The sequence below is a fragment of the Engraulis encrasicolus genome, chromosome 12 (assembly GCF_034702125.1).
Source record: "Engraulis encrasicolus isolate BLACKSEA-1 chromosome 12, IST_EnEncr_1.0, whole genome shotgun sequence".
In the NCBI taxonomy this organism is placed as follows: domain Eukaryota; kingdom Metazoa; phylum Chordata; class Actinopteri; order Clupeiformes; family Engraulidae; genus Engraulis; species Engraulis encrasicolus.
In genome coordinates, this window is record NC_085868.1 from 50,748,631 (window position 1) to 50,769,261 (window position 20,631).

Sequence of the window (20,631 nt, forward strand, 5' to 3'; positions counted from 1 at the left end):
TGTGTGGCAGTTGTGTAAAAAGGTAGATATAGTAATTTCAACTGTACCTTTTAATAATAATAACCAGACAGTAGACACAATGATTGCTATAATTTTGCTTTTTAGAAGATTCGTGTGCCATTTATTTGGCTTCACACGTGAATGTATGAGTGTTGCAAAAGAGGTTTCCTTTTGAACCTTTGAACAAGTACTTGTTTTTGTTTCAACATGTTTTTTTTTAATCCTTTGGCACAATTTCTACTAAAGAGATCTCTTCCACAAGATCTACACTCTAGGTCCAAATGCAGCCAAGACTGAGACTGACTACAAAAACTTTCATAATGAAGAGCTTAATTTTTTTATTTTTCATTTTTAGAAAATGTGCCCCCCTATAGAAATGTGTGGATTGAGATATGTATTTAATCAATGATGGAAAAACCCACTACCTCTCCATATACAGAGAGAAATGTAGAACCAGAGAGAGTAGAGAGAGAGGTTCCATTGGTCCATTGTTTCCGGGTTCTATTATTGCAAGGGGAGGGGGTGATCCCCCTTTAGGCAGACCTAAGGACTGTTCTATTCAATGCTAGGAGTATTATGACACACCCCTTTAGGCAGACCGGAACCTGGTCATGTTAGGTGCCCATAGCAACCCATTACATTGGCATATCTCTATATACTTAAAGAATCTCTGGTAGAACTAGGACAGTGCTCATGACAGGAAATATAAAGCTGAAGAGATCTCTGTGCACTTCTTGGAAGGCAGCAGAGCATCCTTGCATGTTGCTGTGGTCATAGTTAAAAATAATCTTGAGCTTCTTCTGGTCATTCCCGTATAGCAACATAACTTATTCAGGTATGACATCACACCCCAATATCATTTATTTATGAGTAGGCCTACTTCTTTATAGGCGGACAACTTCTTATGACAAAACATGACGTCAAAGCATTGTTGACATGTAAATGTTATGTTGATGCCTTTGTGGTCTTCTACAAAGCCTTGGCCTCCTCCTAATAACCACTTCCTGTTGCTTGCATAGAGTAGGCCTATTAGCACACAAGATTTGGTGGGAATCTGCTGACCCGTTCAAAAGTTATTACGCAAACAAGAATCTGCAAAGACTCATGTACAGCCGGTCAACAGGACTGAACACAAAGGGCACATTCCATTCTCCTAACTCCCATCCTCCACCTGTGTTGTAGCCTCATGCTTCGCTGACGCCCCGCCTCCGTGGAGAAAAGTTTCCCTACTGCCAGCCTAGCCACAGCAACTTTTGGGGGACTTCTCCCCATTCAACATCCTGATTGCAAATGAGAATGACCTTTGAATTGCGCTTTTGTGAGATGTTGAATTTAAGTTTTGTCTTCAAATGGCATCTTGTGACGTCATCACGAGGCCACAAGCAGAAGGGAGGACAGGAGTCAGGATAATGGGAAGAACCCTATGTCCCTATGGTACCTTTGAGTGAAGGCATAACAAAAACGAGCCAGATCAACACTGTACCACACAACATAAATGGCAAAACGATACCAATATAAACAACAAAATGAACACTTTCTTTTTAAGAGCATTAGTTTATTTGTCATTATCCACAGGTTACCTCGGAAACTGTGTAATTATGTACAAAATCTGGAATGTTGGATAAATGCATACTGATCACCACGTCACCTCCAGCTGCTAGCTGACCACGCCCATTAGAGATCTCCATGGCGACATGGCCAACGCAGAATCACACATTATTGCTGGTTTCATCGATTCTTAACTAATTATAACTAATGCCATGGAAATTTCACCTTTTTCTGAACTTTCTGAAGTATTTACATTTGATTATTTTTTTCTCTGTCTCGCTCTACTGGAAGAAGCTAAATAAATTAAAAAAAGAAAGTTTTTGTTTAAAGATGGTAGACTACAACCACAGGTTTAGGCCCAGATTGTCTTCCTCTGTACAGATCTGCTTTTGTCATGAAAACCAACGAAAAAGAGATATAATATAAAAATACGACAGTTAAAGGAATATTTCCCATCAAATGGATATCTTTCAAACAAGCATATAACACAGAGGATGCAGTGCCCACAACAACAAAAAAGGTGTTTGAAACATTTTAAAGTTTCATTTCTTTAAAAAGGAAAAAAATTGGTCACTCATAATTGTTTCGACGCAGTCCCTTCAGAAATAGACCCATGATATGAAGATTATCCAAACAGATTGAAAGAGCACTGGGAAATCCAACCTTAAAAATCACCATGGGAACTGCGGAATCCATCTGTGTACTGTGGACACTTGGGGGCTCGTTCATATTCTGACAGACTAGGCCGTCTACGCATGTTTATCTGCACGGTGTTGAGTGGTCTGTGCGGCGTCCCATTGAAATGAGTGGCATAAATGCACACAAACACACATGCAGGCTGTCCAATTTGAAAGGGGCCAGATCCAAACACACGGCTCAGTCCCACGTTTACGGGAACAAGCCATCACTCATGGAAGGCCTTTGTGACGACGCAACACAAGAGGAGGGCATCAGAGTTCAAAGGCAGGGAGGTTACCTGGTTTAGTTTACCCACAAGGGGGATAACCTGGTTTAGTTAACCCACAAGGGGGATAACCTGGTTTAGTTAACCCACAGGCGGGATAACCTGGTTTAGTTAACCCACAGGTGGGATAACCTGGTTTAGTTAACCCACAGGCAGGATAACCTGGTTTAGGTAACCCACAAGGGGGATATAACCTGGTTTACCTCAGGGTACCTCAGTTATGGAGGAGGGGGAAGATCAATGGTTAATTACTCCCCCCACCAACCTGGCGGCTCGGGAGTCGAACCGGCAACCTTTAGGTTACAAGTCTGATGCACTAACCGTTTACTCATGACTGCCCATTACCTGTGGTTAACTAGTCAGGATGGATGACTTCAATACCTCTGCAGTATACCCTCTCCAGTGTGTATAGTTATGTGTATATGAGGACATTTCTGGACTGGACACAGACACACATGACACGAGAATGGACAGCTATGTGATGTAATTATTATGTGACTTGTGAAATGTCTAAAACATTCTTTACCATATTCTGACATGATGCCATTACAAATGTACATTGTCTTATAAAATCAACAGTGCTTCTTGCATATAAAATAAACCTTATAATCATCTCATGAGGAAAACAAACACAAAAAAAGATTTTAATCATCATGTTTGTGAGTTTTTGATCTTTTTTTTTTCTCTCTCTAAGCATTCGTGTGCCTGCTTTGGAATCAAAACAGGAAGTAAAAAGAGAAAAAGAAAAATAGATACCGATACAAAAATACAATCCCATCATTTTTTTTTTGTTTCACTTCATGCAGTCAGTTCAGTTCTGATAACTCGCCACACACACACAATAAGAGTTCATCACATTACCATGGCGACTACAATCCCACCTTTGACCCCTGTAGGGGGCAGTGTGGCTCAGCATCTTGAGGTGTGTGTTTGTGTGTGTGTGTGTCGCCTCTTGGTGTGTCTATCTAGTTTAGTTGAGTTGAGTTGAGTTGAGGGGGACTGGCGTGTATTCAGGCCATTGAGACGCGATGGCGGCTGCAGTTGGGCCGCTCCTGTCCAGTTGTGTCGTGTCCTTTGTGGTATCTGGGTGGGATATGAGGCGTGAGCAGGGCAGGCAGGAGAGGATTGTGTGTGGTCTACTCAAAAGTCTTTGTGTAGTCCACTAAAACATCTCTGTGTAGTCGACTCAAATGTCTCTGCCGTTAGGACACACGGTACGATACGATCATCCACCCCCAAACAGTTACAGTTTCAGGTTTTTTTTTGTCTATTATAAAAGGTTGCCATAAAAAATGCGGTATCACAATGGATATCTCCTAAAAGGGTCTTTTGTTTTGTTGTGGTTTTTTTTGTCTTTTCTGTGTGTACACTATGCATTGTGTATGTATTATGCTTACTGTATGTAAATGCGGTAAAAATCAAATAGACCTCTCTTCTCTCTTGCTGCACGGAAAAACAAAATAATGATGATAATAATAATCAGTTCTTGCTCTATTGCTGTTCCAGACGTTCTGTTCTGTTTTGTTTTGTTGTGTTGCTGTGGGTTCAGCAGGTGTTGTGTGTAGGTGAATATTGCTCAGGGGATGAAGGCTAATATCCTCCTCCTCCTACTCTTCCTCAGTCAGGGCTGAGGGTTCGAGTTTCTTGGCACTTTTCTGTCCAACAGTATTGTCACAGGAAGGAAGTCAATGGATAAGGGAGGGAGAGGGGAGGAGAGAGGGAGGGAGACAATGTGAGGTGTGTGTGTGTATGTGTGTGTGTTGCAAGACTGCACCGAGATTAGTGGAAAGGCAAAGTGACTGTGTGTGTGTGTGTGTGTGTGTGTGTGTGTGTGTGTGTGTGTGTGTGTGTGTGTGTGTGTGTGTGTGTGTGTGTGTGTGTGTGTGTCTGTGCGCGTCCTTTTTCTCAGTCCTGCACAAAAGCAGCAAAAGACACTCCAACCACGGACACAAACTAATGGAGACAGAAGCCATGAGATGTCAGGAGAGGACACCTCCTCATTAGAGAACACCTCCTCATTAGAGAACACCTCCTCAGCAGAGAGCCCCTCCTCCTGGTATACCAAACTCCTCTGAGGCTGCCTCCTCTCCTGCTCCTTCTCTCCAGCTCCCCAGCTCCACACTTTTCCATGAACTTTGGTTTCTCAGACTCACTCCACTCCTCTCCTCCTCCTCCTCTCTTTGAAAGCCAGGCAACGCAAGTCAAGTCCTCTTATTTAATAGAAAACCAACTCCACACACGCCACAAAAAAATGGAGAAAGGAGGAGAAGAAATAAACCTCTGCCTTTCTTTTTTTACAATCTCTTATTGCATACTCATTAAAAACTTCCCGCGCTGTCATCTTGTCAGCCGTTCTCTATTCCACAGTGGTTAGGATCTACGAGGGGTTTGAGGTTGTGGGTTGTTGTGGGGGAATGAAGGATGAGGTTCAGGGGCTAGGTGGTGGGACTGAAGGGAAGGAAAAAACAAAACAAAAAAACAAAAAAAGAACAGGAAAGCAGTCTTTCCACGCCGCAGCCGGTGAGGATCAGGGTTGGAGGTGTGAGGAACAGCCAGGGAGGGGCACATACTGCATTGTAACCAACACTGCATGTAACCCCTCAACTCCCGCCTGGTCCGATCCCAGACTCCCTCAAAGCTGCGGTGCGTTGACTTCTCCATCGGGGGCCTTCAGAGCGACGTGCTTGTCCCACCGTATAAAGCACATGCGAGTCTTCCTCCTTCTTTTCAAGTTCTCTGAATCTCTCTTGCCGGCTTCACAGTCACACACGCGGCCGGCCGGCATTCAGTATTTCCAACAGAGCGCCAACAGACTGACTAATGAAGCCCTCCCTCACTCACTGTACATGTAGCCACTCAAGGTCGTGTGTGTGTGTGTGGTGTGGATGGAAGCCAGAGGGGGAAGGTTGCCCCCTGGTGGAGCTCTGGAGTCAGTGCAGAGTCGAAAACGCATGTGGATTTTGATTGTTACCAAAAACTCATTTGGGTCAAACTCATTGGGAAAATAAGATCTCTGAAGGGGGGGAGCGTGTCTGTAAAGTCAGTCTGCTGTCAGCGCAAGACAGCTATTCCACAGTGAAGGTTTCTAAATCAAGGGTGTGTACAAAACCAGAAAAAATAGAGAAAACCAGAGAGAACCAGAACAAAGAGAAATAAAAAACGTGTTCCACTCTGATGCGACTGTCCCAACACCTTGATTCCAAAGTCCAGTGGTTAAAACTTCAAAACGTGCCGGAGGAGCGAGACCCAGTCCAGTCCATTCACAGTCTCTTACTGCGGGGTCAAATCTCTCGGCATCTGGCTCTAAAAAGCTAAACAAAAAACATGAACAAACAACCTTGCAGGGGAGAAGAAAATCAACCCAAAAAGTGGACATTCAGGAGCACGCCTGATCTCCTGTCCGCGCGTATCGCATTGTGTGTGTGTGTGTGTGTGTGTGTGTCTCAGAGGCTAATCGGCGGTGTCCTCTACGCGGCCATCTCTCGGATGATGATGATGATGATGATGATGATGAGGTCTGATCTACGCGGCCATCTCCCGGATGATAATGAGGTCCACAGTATTGGGGAAAGTCTTCAGAAGGGACACTGCGTTGCCGTGGTCTATGTTGACGAAGTTGTAGCCATTGGCCTGAAGGAGGAGAGGAGAGGAGAGGAGAGGAGAGGGAGAGGGAGAGGGAGAGGGAGAGGGAGAGGGAGAGGAGAGGAGAGGAGAGGAGAGGAGAAGATGAGAGAGGGGGAGAAGATGAGAAGAGAGGAGAGGAGAGGAGAGGAGAGGAGAGAGGAGAGAGGAGAGGAGAAGAGAGAGGAGAGGAGAGGAGAGGAGAGGAGAGGAGGAGAGAGGAGAGGAGAGGGGAGGAGAGAGTGAGATAGGAGGGGAGAGGAGAGAGGAAGAGAGGAGAGGAGAGGAGAGGAGAGGAGAAGAGAGGGGAGAGAGAGACTGAGAAGAAGAGAGAGGAGAGGAGAGGAGAAGAGAGAGGATAAGAGAGAGGAGAGGAGAGAGAGGAGAGGAGAGGAGAGGAGAGGAGAGGAGAGGAGAGAAGAGAAGAGAAGAGAAGAGAAGAGAAGAGAAGAGGAGAGGAGAGGAGAGAAGAGGAGAGAAGAGGAGAGGAGAGATAGAGGAGAGATGGAGGAGAGGAGACAATGAGTTATGTTGGTTTGTTATGTTGAACCCATTGATGCTGGATGCTGCGTCTACGCAACATTGACCCAGGCGCCTGAAGCCGCATGGATACAGCTTGAGATTTTTAAAGTGAAAAATGTGTGTAAGTTAGCTCATTCTAATGCAAGATGAGGCTTTAAGCTTTTAAATGCAACTTTCATGCTTTTATGTGCTTCGGAAGCAGAGATATGTAGGTTTTTAAAGGCTGAGGGCACCTTTTCCCAAAATGTAGCATTTAGCATGCGTTTTTTGTGCAGGTGTTTTAAGCATCAATTGGTTAAGTGTTGTAGTGGCAACAAAAAAAACAAAAAAAAGTTTTTGATTAAGTGTTAGTCTGCCGACTTGTGTGACTTGTGTGAGCGTGTTTTCTTCTCACCTGGACTATTTTGTCCCCTGGCTGTAGGAGTTTAGATGCCGGCCCGTCAGGCTGCACCCGCGTCACAAAGATACCCTGCAGTGGGGAACACAAGACCAGCACAAATGATTGTTTGTTTTCAATTAAAGACAGTTAAGCAGCTGTGACCAGGGGCGCTGCCAGAAATGCTGGGCCCCATGAAAGACTCGAATTTTGGGCCTCCTTAAGGGCCCCTCTCAGTGCTTGGGCCCCCTTAAGGGCCCCTATCAGTGCTTGGGCCCTTACAATCTGTACCACTTTCCCCCCCCTACACCGCACTCTTGATTTAAAGGTGCCATACATAAAAAAACTGTATAAAACTGAAAGAAAAATGTCTGCACACTTAAATCCCCTTTGTGGTCTTTTTAATAATAGGCCGCAAGCTTGGCCTATTATTAAAAAGAACACAAAGGGGATTTAAGTGTGCAGACATTTTTCTTTCAATGGCTAATACAGGTAAAAAATTGCACTTGACATTTAAAAAACAATGATGAATTTAATGAATCAAAGCACTTTAAAATGTTTAAAACCTTTAAAAGTGGGACCTTCTTAAAAATACCTAATATAGTACCTTTACAAAAACTGCTGCCTTTTTATTGTAAGGGCAGAGCAAGATAGAATATGCTGAATTGAGAATATGCTGAAAAGAGATTTCATCACATATGACCTCAGAGACAAAGCCACTAACATTTGAGGACATAATCAGAGCATAAACATCACTTGCAGATACAAAGTACACAAAAAATATACTGAACAATAAGTGCAGATGTCAAGTACAGTTATAGTAGTTACTGTGTCTCCCATTTGAACAATCAGAATAATACTCATCTACAATCTCTACAATCTTTGTTGACTATTTTAAGAACTGCTTGATCACATTTTATCCATGTTCTCAAAAATGTTGAAAAGATCTCAAATACATTTTGGTCATGTGAGTGTGTCAACTGCAGTACACAGAGTCTTCGTTGGACTACTGTAGACACTCGTACAAGCTCACGCTCTTCCAGTTCATGTATGCCATGTATTTGCATGCTATCATTTGTATACGGTCTTCCAGTGCGCTCGTACTTGCATGGGATCTTTTGTATGGTGTGTCATTTGTATATGTTTGCATGATGTACTCATGTCTGTGGGTATGTGAGTCAATGAGGTTTTTGTAGTAGCAGACATCACTAGTGGATAATGGTTTCATGATTAATGATTTGTTTTACTGGATTAGTCATTGCAGTACATTAATGACCAATTACTAGATCATTTATGGACATTAGCTGTGGTTGCACCACATGACGTCCATGATGGACAAAGAAACGTCATTGACCCGTATGTTTGCGCAACGTATTCATATCTTTGCTTGTCTATAAAAGTCGGTCTTAATCAGCTGGGGCCTTACGTTGTCTTCGGGTCTGAAGGGGTTTCCCCGTCCGCCTATGCCTCCCGATATGCTGAAGCCCAGCTCAGGACTCTTCTCCATCTTCACATGGATCTGAAACAACAGCAACACACAGCACAAACATTAGACTCACACTACGTCTACTATGGCGGAAAGCCCTCTCACACACAACTGCTACGGTTTAGGTTGTGGTTTGGACCAGAGGGTACCAGATTTGTATCTCACATCTTCATTCAAGGTTGAGGTGTCCTTGAGCAAAGCAAATAACCCCAGATTGCTACAGGGACCGTAACCAATACCCTGGTGCCTAAATACAAAGCAATACGTTGCTTTGGATCAGCTAAAGGTAATGCAATACAATTATGTACTGGCCGAATGGAAACACACAGAGAATGACGGAATTGTTAAAAAGGTGGGGTTGCAGGTTAACCATTTTAAGAATATGTACCATTATGACATCACGTTGGGGGTTCCGCAGGCTCATAGGAGTCTATGTAGAACCTTAGAATCCTGGGGGAGTTCCCCCAACGTGATGTCATACCTGCAACCCCACCTTCACATGGTAATAGTAAGTGAACAGAACTTGTGTAGTGCTTCCACATCCCTCAAGACGGTCCCTTGGTGTGTCTCCCAGAGAAGCCTTACATTTATCCACTTCCTGGCAGTGACCTCCTGCCTTGCCAAGCAGCATATTGACATAAGGGAGGGATATAGTGTCTTGTTCAAGGACACTTCAGCCCAGCCAGGACAGGCAGAGAGTGGAGTAGCCAGCATTCAATTAGCTCAGTGGTTCTCAACCTGTTTTAAACACCCCCCCCCCCATTACCTCATCATAAGCCTGCCAACACCCTCCTTAGTATCAAGAAATAAAATAGACAAAACCAAACATTTTTAATTTCTTCTTTACAAGTCTGATCAGCATTACCATTACCACACACGCACGCACACAGTCATTACTCATTAGTTAAAGGGGCACAATGTAGGATGACGTCGTTTGCGCGGTGCCTGTGGCATGCCTGTCTCAACATTTACACAGTCATGAAAAAATACTGTTTAAATAAACTCGCTGTGAGAATGTTTTCATCACGGAATGCCAGCAGTTGATTCAAATATGAATACTGTATGTAAAGCGATTTTTCGTATGAGAAGTGTTTGTCACGACACTTTCAAAACGCTCTGTCAAAAGTTGCATTTGGGGTTTTCTGACAGTGGACCGTGGAAGTGGTCGAGAGGGTTATCGTTCACTTACTAATGACTCAAAATAAGCATCGTCTGACTCGGGACAGTAATTAATTAAACTTTTAATCTTACCTAGAGCCCCTTAAATCAAAAATGCTTGTTATAGGAGCGCTGCCAAGCAGTCAATACTTTAATGGTGCTCTTTGGATGGGAAAATGCAAAACTTGAAAACGGAAAATTACCATGGCACTCTCGTCCATTCAAAATAAAAATCCTTTATTGTTTCACTGTTGGACTCCCTGAGGAAGGCCGGAAACGTGTTGGTATTTTTAAGGGTTTCTGTAACCAAGCCATGCAATAAAGGCTTTTTATTTTTGATAGAAAAAAGAAAAATACCAAGGCACTCTTGTCTATTACGTATTAGTTTTTACACTATTATAGGTCCTGACTTGCACTTAATGTCGGCATTGTTAATGTCAGTCCTGTGCATGGCAATTAATTTGCAAGAAATAGAGAGAAATGCGCCTTCAATTTCTTTGTATGACCTGTGCATATGAAGAAACTGACAATAAAGCTGCCTTGACTTGATTCGACCTCACACGCACACACACACACCTCCTCTCTTGAGGCTAATTGACTTCATCAGGTCTGTTTAACGACGTGGTTGTTCACACCTCCTCAAATGAGGCCTTCCATCCATTCAGGTCCTCATCACCTTAACAGGCCCAATACACTGCTCACTATATAGCACCTACACACTACACATTACCCCTCCCCCAACACACACACACACACACACACACACACACACACACACACACACACACACACACACCCACACACACACACACACACACACACACACACACACACACACACACACACACACACACACACACACACACACACACACACACACACACACACACACACACACACACACACACCCCTCCCCACCACCACCACAAACACCTCAAGCCATTTACACCTCAATAAACACATTTGCCTGCAAAAAAGTACACAGAGGGAATTGTGTGTGTGTGTGTGTGTGTGTGTGTGTGTGTGTGTGTGTGTGTGTGTGTGTGTGTGTGTGTGTGTGTGTGTGTGTGTGTGTGTTTGTGTTTGTGTGTGTGTGTGTGTGTGTGTGTGTGTGTGTGTGTTGTCACCTCTTGCCTCAGTAAAGGGCCTATGCTAATGCAGGTCTGTTTGGGCCCTCTAAGGGATTCCACTAACAACAACATAAACAGCTCTCCGCCAAAACATGACATGTGCCTTCAGGCTTGAAAGGCAGGAATGTATACAAACACTTTCACAAGCTGTTTACACATACCTGGGCATTTTCAAAAACTTTCTTCTTCATTTGTGCCTTTCATTTACATACAAACAAGAGTTTTTGTCTCTGAAAACAAATCTTCCAAAAAAGCTCAGACAAAAGTGGAGACTTTTGAAAACTCAGATTTGATGTTTCTATATAAATAGAGACTTGAACGGCATTCTCCTTGCCGCACACAGGGTTAACGTATTCATGACAGCTCTTGCAGCATATTTATGCGGATTTGCCGACAGCGGCAAACGAAGATATTTTGGAAAACATATGGAACAAAAATGTTTGTTTATCAATACCCAACTATGCGCAACCCGCGCCTCACTGTAAACACTTCAATAGAGTTGACACCTTTTGTCACTTCATTACATTAGAAAGATAACATCTGCTGTCAAAACAACAGTATCTAAGATACAACAATTACACTGCAAACATGGTACAATGCTGTTTAGTTAATGGCATCATATACTACATAGACACACAGTGATCCATCTCAAACCAATCTCTCCTCTGTGTTTGTAGATGGCCATTACATTTTATGGGGAGTTGTTGTGAGAGGTGTGATGTCCACTTACGTGTGAAGTCTCACTGAAAGGCACATCTACCCTAAACCCATCACCATAACGTCACACAAACACACACCTCTCTCTCATTCAGGCACGCACACACACACACACACACACGCGCACTAAAACCCTTCTCCATAACGGCACAGACACAACCCTCTATCACTCAGACAGACAGACAGATACACACACAGGATGGGAGTTGGGATTATGGAGAGCGAGAGCACTCACTCACTCACTCACTCACTGTCTCACACTCACTGTCTCACTCACTGTCTTACTCACTGTCTCTCTCACTCACTGTCTCACTCACTGTCTCACTCACTCACTCACTGTCTCACACTCACTGTCTCACACTCACACACGCGGCCACCACTCACCTCTTGCAGCTTGGTGTCGTGTGGCGGGGGCGGGTGACCTTGAGGGTGCTGGTTGACCTTCATCATCAGGTAGTCGATCAGCTGTTCTCGAGACGGGTGGCGCGCCATCGTGGGCTGCCCGCACGCCATCTGGGGACGCCCGTTCATCATGGGCACCTGGGAGGGCACACATTACATTACATCACATTACATTATATTACATTGTATTACATTACATTTGGCTGCCACTTTTACCCAAAGCGACTTACAGTAGTTATTACAGGGTATTGGTTACAGTCCCTGGAGCAATTGTGGGGTTAGGGGCCTTGCTCAAGCACACACAGAAATAAATAAAAGGAATGAATCATGTGGAGTAGAGTTGGGATGTTAAGGTGTCCAGTCGCAGTGTGTTACATACACTATACAAGCTAACCTTGAGATACATTGGAAGGCAATACAAGACAATGTCTATGTGTCACATCATATGCTGCTTCTGAATGCTGCTACTATGACTACAATAATTTGATGAATTGGACTGGACAACTTGGCATTGTTCTTGTAGACGGACAAAAGCAAATGGCCTAACAAATCAGTTAAACAAAACATTGCCTGTATCTCCAAGTACAAAGACCTACATCCCTCTCATTTATGAGCTGCATATTTCATCAGTGTTGCAGTAGGTGCTGCAACCACAGCTGGCTCTAACACCATACGGCCACCAGGGGGTGCAAGAACACCACTAGCTGAATGCCAACCGAAGGCTTTACAGTGCTGCTGTGCTGTGCTGTGCAGGGAGCAGGAGAGAGCAGTGCTGCCAGAATTGGTCTGCCTCGGTTGGGACAAAAATGGATAAAAACGGTCAAAAATGGGCACTTGGCGTGTTTTCTGTAGATTCATGGCCATAGAAATCAGTACACTTTGGTTCAAATTGTTGGGATTTAGTGTCTCTAGTCCAGGCGGGTTTTGAGCACCGTTTGGCCTGGAAATGACCGGACACATCTGGCAACCCCAGGAGAGAGATGATCTCTTTATTACAGCACATGGTGATTATGATATTAAGGCTACACGGCACGCTTTAACAGGTCACAGGGTCCGCTCTGCTTAAACAATATTTCTAAAAGCATGAAAAACATGAAAAACAGGGGAGATAAAAAAAAACACCCTGCCGGAACATTTTTTAACAAAAAGCATGTGGAGAGATAAACAACCCTAACCCTTGACTGTGGAGAGAATTTAAGCTGGGTGTGAGAGAATCACCAAAAAAGAAGTGAAAAACACATTCTTTGGAGCGGGATCCTGTAATCCCATCATTGCGAGGCCTGGCTGCCTGGCTGACTGACTATTTTTAAACAGCGGAGGGGGAGCGGATTGGATAGGAGAGAGTGGGAGGGAGGAGGTGAGTAAGGCCTACTTCACTTTAAAACACACGTACGCGCATGTACACACACACGGACACACGTATGCACACGCATGCGCGCACACACGCACGCACGCACGCACGCACGCACATAAACAATCTGGGATCTACTTCAGTTTAAAACACCTTCCTCTGACGAGGGGCCTCAGGGGCCGAGCTGCGCCCCCATGGGAACTCTCCTCTACCTCTCTTTCTCTCGCACTCTCTCCCTCCATCCCTTCCACTCTCCTCACTATCTCTCCTCTTCCTCTCTCCTCTTCTCCCCCTCTCGCTCCACTCTCTCCTTTCCACTCTCCACTCCTCTCTATCCCTCTCTCTCCTCTCTCCCTCACCCCCCCCCCATCTCTCTCCCCTCGCTCCACTCTCCACTCCTCTCTCCCTCCCTCATCTCCTCTCTATCCCTCTCTCTCCTCTTAATTACTGCTAATTAATCACCGCAGGATGAGATGAGCTCTCCCGGCCGTCTCAGTTCCCGCAAGACTCAAAGCTGTCGGGCGAGTTATGCAGAGAGATGTACAGTGATGAAGGCAGAGAGAGGCAGAGGGATGTAAAGTGATGAAGGCAGAGAGAGGCAGAGAGATGTACAGTGATGAAGGCAGAGAGAGGCAGAGAGATGTACAGTGATGAAGGCAGAGAGAGGCAGAGAGATGTACAGTGATGAAGGCAGAGAGAGGCAGAGAGATGTGCAGTGATGAAGGCAGAGAGAGGCAGAGAGATGTAAAGTGATGAAGGCAGAGAGAGGCAGAGAGATGTACAGTGATGAAGGCAGAGAGAGGCAGAGGGATGTAAAGTGATGAAGGCAGAGAGAGGCAGAGAGATGTACAGTGATGAAGGCAGAGAGAGGCAGAGAGATGTACAGTGATGAAGGCAGAGAGAGGCAGAGAGATGTACAGTGATGAAGGCAGAGAGAGGCAGAGAGATGTACAGTGATGAAGGCAGAGAGAGGCAGAGAGATGTACAGTGATGAAGGCAGAGAGAGGCAGAGAGATGTACAGTGATGAAGGCAGAGAGAGGCAGAGAGATGTACAGTGATGAAGGCAGAGAGAGGCAGAGAGATGTACAGTGATGAAGGCAGAGAGAGGCAGAGAGATGTACAGTGATGAAGGCAGAGAGAGGCAGAGAGATGTACAGTGATGAAGGCAGAGAGAGGCAGAGTCTTGACAATACAGCCAGAGAGAGTAGGGAGAGAGAGGTTCCATTGGCCCATTGTTTCCGGGTTCTATTATTGCAAGGGGGAGTGGGGGGAAATCCCCCTTTAGGCAGACCTAAGCAGACCTAAGGACTGTTCTATTCAATTCTAGGAGTATTATGACACGCCCCTTTAGGCAGACCGGAACCTGGTCATGTTAGGTGCCCATAGCAACCTATTGCATTGGCATATCTCTACAGCAGTGTTTCTCAACCAGGGTGCCGGGGCACCCTGGGGTGCCGCGGGCCCCCCTCAGGGGTGCCGCGGAAACGTGGCTGATAAATAAATTATGTAATATAATACATATTTGTCTAAATTAATAAATGAATGCTTAGTCAGTGGAATCTTTCATCTGCCATTTATGCACTATAAAGATAATTTAGGTCACCCAAGTAAGTTGCAACTTCGAACATAGGTAGTGTGACATCTCCAAATGTGTTACTTTTCCAAGCTGGTGTGGTATCGGATGCAATGTCATGTTATGGCTTATTGGTTTGGGGTGCTTTGTCATTTTTCATGAATTGAAAGGGTGCCTCGCCTAAAAAAAGGTTGGGAAACACTGATCTATATACTTAAAGAATCTCTGATGTAGCCGAGTGGAGGTGCTACCTATTAAGACATGGTACATGGGGGATACTGGCTAAGGTTCCTTATCAGAGGAACAGACACCAGGAACAACACACCATGTAGAGGAGAACGAAGAGACAGAGGAATACAGAAACAACAAGAGAGAGGCAGAAGAGGAGGAGTGGAGGAGGAAGAGAAAGAAAGATAGAGGAAGAGAGAGATTGATGAAGAATCAGGAAGAAATCGATGTAGAGAGAGGGAGAGAGGGACAGAGACAGAGAGAGATCGATAGAGAGAGAGAGAGAGAGAAAGAGGGAGAGACAGAGAGAAAGAGGGAGAGCCATGGGGAGAGGGAGAGAGAGAGGGAGCAGGAGAGAATGAGAGAATGAGAGAATGAGAGAGAGAAGGATGAGAAAATGCGTGATAGAGCAGAGAGCGTCAGTAGATGCTCCAGATGACTAGACTAGGGGTCTCCTTACTTTTCTCTGGGTGTCTGAGGGGTACGCTGGTGGGCCCGGTCCCCATAGGATCTCATCCTGTAGGGGGCGACAGAGATAAGCAGAGGGGTAGAGACCAGTGATTCTCAACCTTTTTTGAACAAACGCCCCCTGGCCTCATCACAAGCCTCCAAATGCCCCCTTAACATAATCATAAGCCTGACAACAACCCCCCTTAGTATTAAAACATGAAATGAACTAATATTCCCCAATGGCAACTAAGCACAGCCCCCCTTCTCAATGCTCCCCTAGAGCTCCCAAATGCCCCCTGGGGGGCTGTACCACCCCCGTTGAGAAACACTGAAGGGGAAACAGAGACAAGCTTAGAGACAAGCTAGGTTCAAACTACACGACTCAAGATTTTGTGTCCGATTTTGGCGTCTGGTTGCGCCGCACACATGAAGAGAATCGCAACTGTGAATCTTATCCCTGATCGTGAGTGACCATTCAAACTACACGACTCAAGATTTTGCGTCCGATTTTGGTGTCTGGTTGCGCCGCATACATGAGGAGAATCGCAACTGTCAATCTTATCCCTGATCGTGAGTGACCACCCAAGACAATGCCCGAATCGATGTTCTATTTCCAGTCGCAAATATCAATCAGGGGAACGTTACCCTGCAGGCCCATAGCAAGCATTGTCTCAGTGTGTTTATGATCGGAGATTAGATTGACAGTTGTGATTCTCTCTATGTATAATGTCTAAATCTGATATGATTTTGAGGTCGTCTAGTTTGAGCCCAGTTTTAGACTGACACTTTGGGGGAGACAGAGATAAGCGGAGTGTTCGAGTGACACTCGAGTCTGAATACCAAGATCCAGCAAAGGACAAGGACAAGCTGTTTTATTCTGGAGAACATTGCATCTCATGGGAATCAGGCAACTATAACATTATGGACATCGATCATTCAATCCGAAAACGCTACACTGGTAAGCGGTAAAAGGTTTAAGAAATGACGCCTACTGTATCCAGCAGGTATTTCTGGAACAGAACACGAGTACAAAAGACGAACAGACAGTCAGTCAGACAGACAGACAAAGACATGTCCACCCACATACATATCCACTACTGCCAAGGAGGATATAACACACTCTCTCCCACATACACACACACACACACACGCATGCATGCATGCACACATGTGCACACACACAGACACACAGAGTTCTAAAGTCTCCTGTTTGCATCCTCACCTTCATACACACACACACATACAGACAGATAGGCCAGTGTTTCTCAACCTTTTTTTAGGTGAGGCACCCTTTCAATTAATGAAAAATGTCAAGGCACCCCAAACCAACAAGCCGTAACATGTCATCGCATCCGATACCACACAAGCTTGGAAAAGTAACACATTTGGAGATGTCACACAGCCTATGTTCGAAGTTGCAACTTACTGGGGTGACCTAAATTTACTTTATAGTGCATAAAAGACAGATTAAAGATTCCACTGACTAAGCATTCATTTATTAATTCAGACAAATATGTATTATATTGCGTAATTTATTTATCAGCCATGTTTCCGCGGCACCCCTGAGGGGGGCCCGCGGCACCCCAGGGTGCCCCGGCACCCTGGTTGAGAAACACTGAGATAGGCACACACACACAAACAACACACATACACAAAAACGAAACACACACACACACACACACACACACAGACACACGACACACGTAACACACGCCACACGTAACTCACGCCACACCACAGTTCTGAAATCTCCTGTTTGCATCCTCACCTTCTCCATCTTCTTGGCCTCGATGTGCCTCATCACCTGGTCCCTCCAGTCAGCTGGCACTCCTCCTCTTCCTCCTCCTCCTCCTCCCATCATGCCAGGGATGCCACCCATACTGCCCATCCCCCCCATGCCAACGCTCATGCCCATCCCCATGCCCATCCCCGAGGGCCCGTCCAGTAGCGAGTGTTCGCTCTTCACCCGGGGCCCGGGCCTCTTCCCGGGGCTGGCCTGGCCACCACCACCGCCCCCGTGGCCCCCCCCGTAGCTGAAGTCGCTGACGGACATGGTCCTCTCGGGCGGCAGCTCGTGGGGTGGCGGCCGGGCGCTGTGGGGACGCGGCATCCCGGGGCCGTCCATGCTGTAGTGGAAATTCAAAGGGTCGAAGGTCAAAATTCAATCAAAAGTGTACATTATTTACTCAAAAATCTATAAGCTCTAGAACGTGCTCAACAATGGCACCTGAGTAAATTGTGAGTGACCACCAGACTCCAAGATGCAGTTAAGAAAAGCATATTGATAAGGACATTGACAATAGTCACACACACGCACACAAATACGCACGCACGCACACACACACATACACACAATGTGCGGTAGAAAACAACAACAAAAAACACATAATAATAACGCCCCTATAGGGACGGGAATTGGAAATTAGCTATGATGCTTGCTCCTAGGATGTCACACAGCCCACTACACGCTATGTGTCTATCCATATCCAATAAATAAACTAAATTAATTAATGCTGCTACCTGTATGTGCGTGCGGAGAGGGGCCTCTGCTGCTGCTGAGCGAGGCTGGCCCCCAGTGGTCCCCGTGGCAACGGCCCCCCTTGCTGCAGGTCCCGATAGCTAAGGTAGTCTCCCTCGGGCACCGCCACGCGACGAGGCTCCATAGACATGGAGATGGAGGAGGAGTTACTGGCCTGGCAAGGGGAAGGAGAGGAGAGGCAAACTTTAATACATTATTACACTCATTATGCCTTCTTATTAATTCGAGACTTTAATTTGCTTTTGTTTCAGACTTATGAAAGTTTTATCCTTTACCTGACATGTTTCAATGGTAAATAAATAAATAAATAGATAAATACATAAAAATCACAACTAAAACAGTTCAATAAAACAAGAAGGGAAGGAATATATGAATTAATGGATATACTGCTAATTAATCTACAAAAATATATAGGATTAATAGGAGTATATAGAAATAAATGTCTTAAGAAAACATGATCCAACCTGTCTCTGCAGGGTGCTGCGTTGCTGCTGGGCCAGGAGGCGAGGGTCCTGCTTGGCCCACATCTGCTGCTGCTGTGGAGGTGGAGCCCCCTGGTGGGCTGGCATGGGGTACGGCGGCGCCTGGTTGCGGTTGGAGTAGTTGGTGTTGGCCAGCGAGTGCTGGGGGTGGGGGGGCAGGTAGGGCTCGGGGGGCACGGGGGTACGACCTGATGACGCCCAGCCACTCTCCTTGGGCACCGAGCTCGAGTACTGCACCTTCAAACAAGCAAATTACATCAACCAAAATAATTAGTTAGTTAGTTAGAACTTATAACTTTATTTGCCCCAGTCGGGCAATTGTACTTGCATCACACTCGCTTCAGACACGAGACACAGTCAGGCATATAAATAAATAAATAAATGAATAAATAAATAAATATAATATTTATATAGCACATAAAATATAATATAAATGTAAATGTGTATTGATATAAGACATAAAAATATAATAAAATATAATATACATATATATGTATTAATAAAGCACATAGAAATATAATATAATGTAAATATAAATGTATTGTTGGTGCACCTTGTACTGGGGCGGGGGCCCGCGGCCTGACACGGCAACGTTGGGCGGCCTCTGTGAATTCAGCAGGTCACATGAGGAGGCCGAGGATCCCTGGTGCACCTGCAAAGGCTGCTGGGAGTTGAGCAGCGAGGCCGACTTGGAGCGCACGATGCTCTGGCCTTGTGCAACCCCGACCCCGACCCCGACCCCCATGGCTCCTCCGACACCCCCGGCCCCGACCGCCTGTCTCCCGGACACCTCGTACTCGTACGCTCCCCCCTCCGCCTCCATGGCGTACAGCCTCATGCCCCCACCACCGCCCGCGTCCACGTTGCTGACGCTGTGGGACTTAGTGACGGGCTGCGGGGGGTGGGGTCGTCGCTCGGGCGACAGCTCCTCGGTGCTGTGCGATAGGCCGTGCTGCTGCTCGCTGGCCGTCACGCCTGCACATGCCGTTGTCGTGGTAACGCTTTCGTAGCGTGGCGGCGGCGGCAGGCGTTCGTCGGAGCCCCGCATGTCCATGAGGCGCTCGGAGGAGGGCGTCTTGGGGCCCAGCAGGCCGTTGCCGTTCTCCAGGTAGGCGTTGGCGTTGTCGATACGGGACGATGACATCATGATGGGGCCGTCCGGGGTGTTAGACATGTTCATGTTGATCTGGTCCCACTTGTTGTACGCCTGCTGAGGGGAAAGGGTTTGGAGGTTAGGGCAGGGGTTCCCAAACTTAACCATGACAAGGCCCCCCATTTACCAGTAGACTCCAGCGAAGGCCCCCCCCTCTGACATGAGCCGTGCCACACTATTTTATCTGTGCACCCGGGGAAAGTACCACCGGTAAGGAATACGTATTTACATGCTGCTTTTTCACACAAACTATTTTGTTCACAAACTCAAAAAATGCCTCCAAGGGCGCATTCAGGCCAACTGAGAACCGTGAATTCCAAAAAATGATTCTGTATTTCAAGGGACTTGTGGGGGGCCAGAACCTTGCCGTCCAAGGGCCGCATCTGGCCCCAGCGCCACCATTTGAATAGCCCTGCACTACGCACATCCACAAAACAATTATCCACGTGCCAGACAAAAGTGGCAGACAGTGTGATGAAGTGGTCCGCACACTGGGCATGACCTGCAAAAAGTATGAACTTTATTTCATTACACAAACGGCAACGTTTCAAACCTCACACTGTGGATCGAAAAAGGTGCCGTTTGTATAGTGTGCAGACTACTTCATCACACGTCTGAAGAAAAGGAAAAGCACTATTGAGAAGTGAGTTATTTACATGCTGCTTTTTCACACAAACTATTTTTTTCACAAACTCACAGGATCCCTCGAAGTGGCAGGATTAGGGGACAAGCGTAAAAACAAGGGAAGTGCGGTGTGCAGTGTGACTGACCTGCGGCACGCCGTTGTTGATGCTCTTGTCGATGAGGGCCAGCTTCTCCTCCACGCTGAGCTGGCGGTCGTAGGTGGGCTGATGCTGCGCGGGGTAGACCTGCTGGTCAGAGCCGTTGTAGTTGTTCTGCAGCACCGGGGTGCCCTTCTGCGGAAGCACA

General features: G+C 46.1%; 1 protein-coding gene across 1 annotated transcript in view; it reads right to left on the reverse strand.

Moving 5' to 3' along the window:
* Nucleotides 1–2,981: 2,981 nt before the first annotated feature.
* Nucleotides 2,982–20,631, reverse strand: part of erbin (erbb2 interacting protein) — a 162,772-nt gene continuing 145,122 nt past the window's right edge. The window contains exons 21-30 of the mRNA XM_063212417.1: nucleotides 20,472–20,631; nucleotides 19,102–19,755; nucleotides 18,531–18,785; nucleotides 18,048–18,220; nucleotides 17,296–17,653; nucleotides 15,538–15,594; nucleotides 11,907–12,062; nucleotides 8,458–8,550; nucleotides 7,050–7,124; nucleotides 2,982–6,142 (exon numbers count right to left, since the gene is read on the reverse strand). The exon at nucleotides 20,472–20,631 is cut by the window's right edge and continues 21 nt beyond it. Of these exons, the coding sequence (XP_063068487.1) occupies nucleotides 6,035–6,142; nucleotides 7,050–7,124; nucleotides 8,458–8,550; nucleotides 11,907–12,062; nucleotides 15,538–15,594; nucleotides 17,296–17,653; nucleotides 18,048–18,220; nucleotides 18,531–18,785; nucleotides 19,102–19,755; nucleotides 20,472–20,631 (2,089 nt within the window). The 3' untranslated portion in view covers nucleotides 2,982–6,034. The remainder of the gene's footprint in view (nucleotides 6,143–7,049; nucleotides 7,125–8,457; nucleotides 8,551–11,906; nucleotides 12,063–15,537; nucleotides 15,595–17,295; nucleotides 17,654–18,047; nucleotides 18,221–18,530; nucleotides 18,786–19,101; nucleotides 19,756–20,471) is intronic.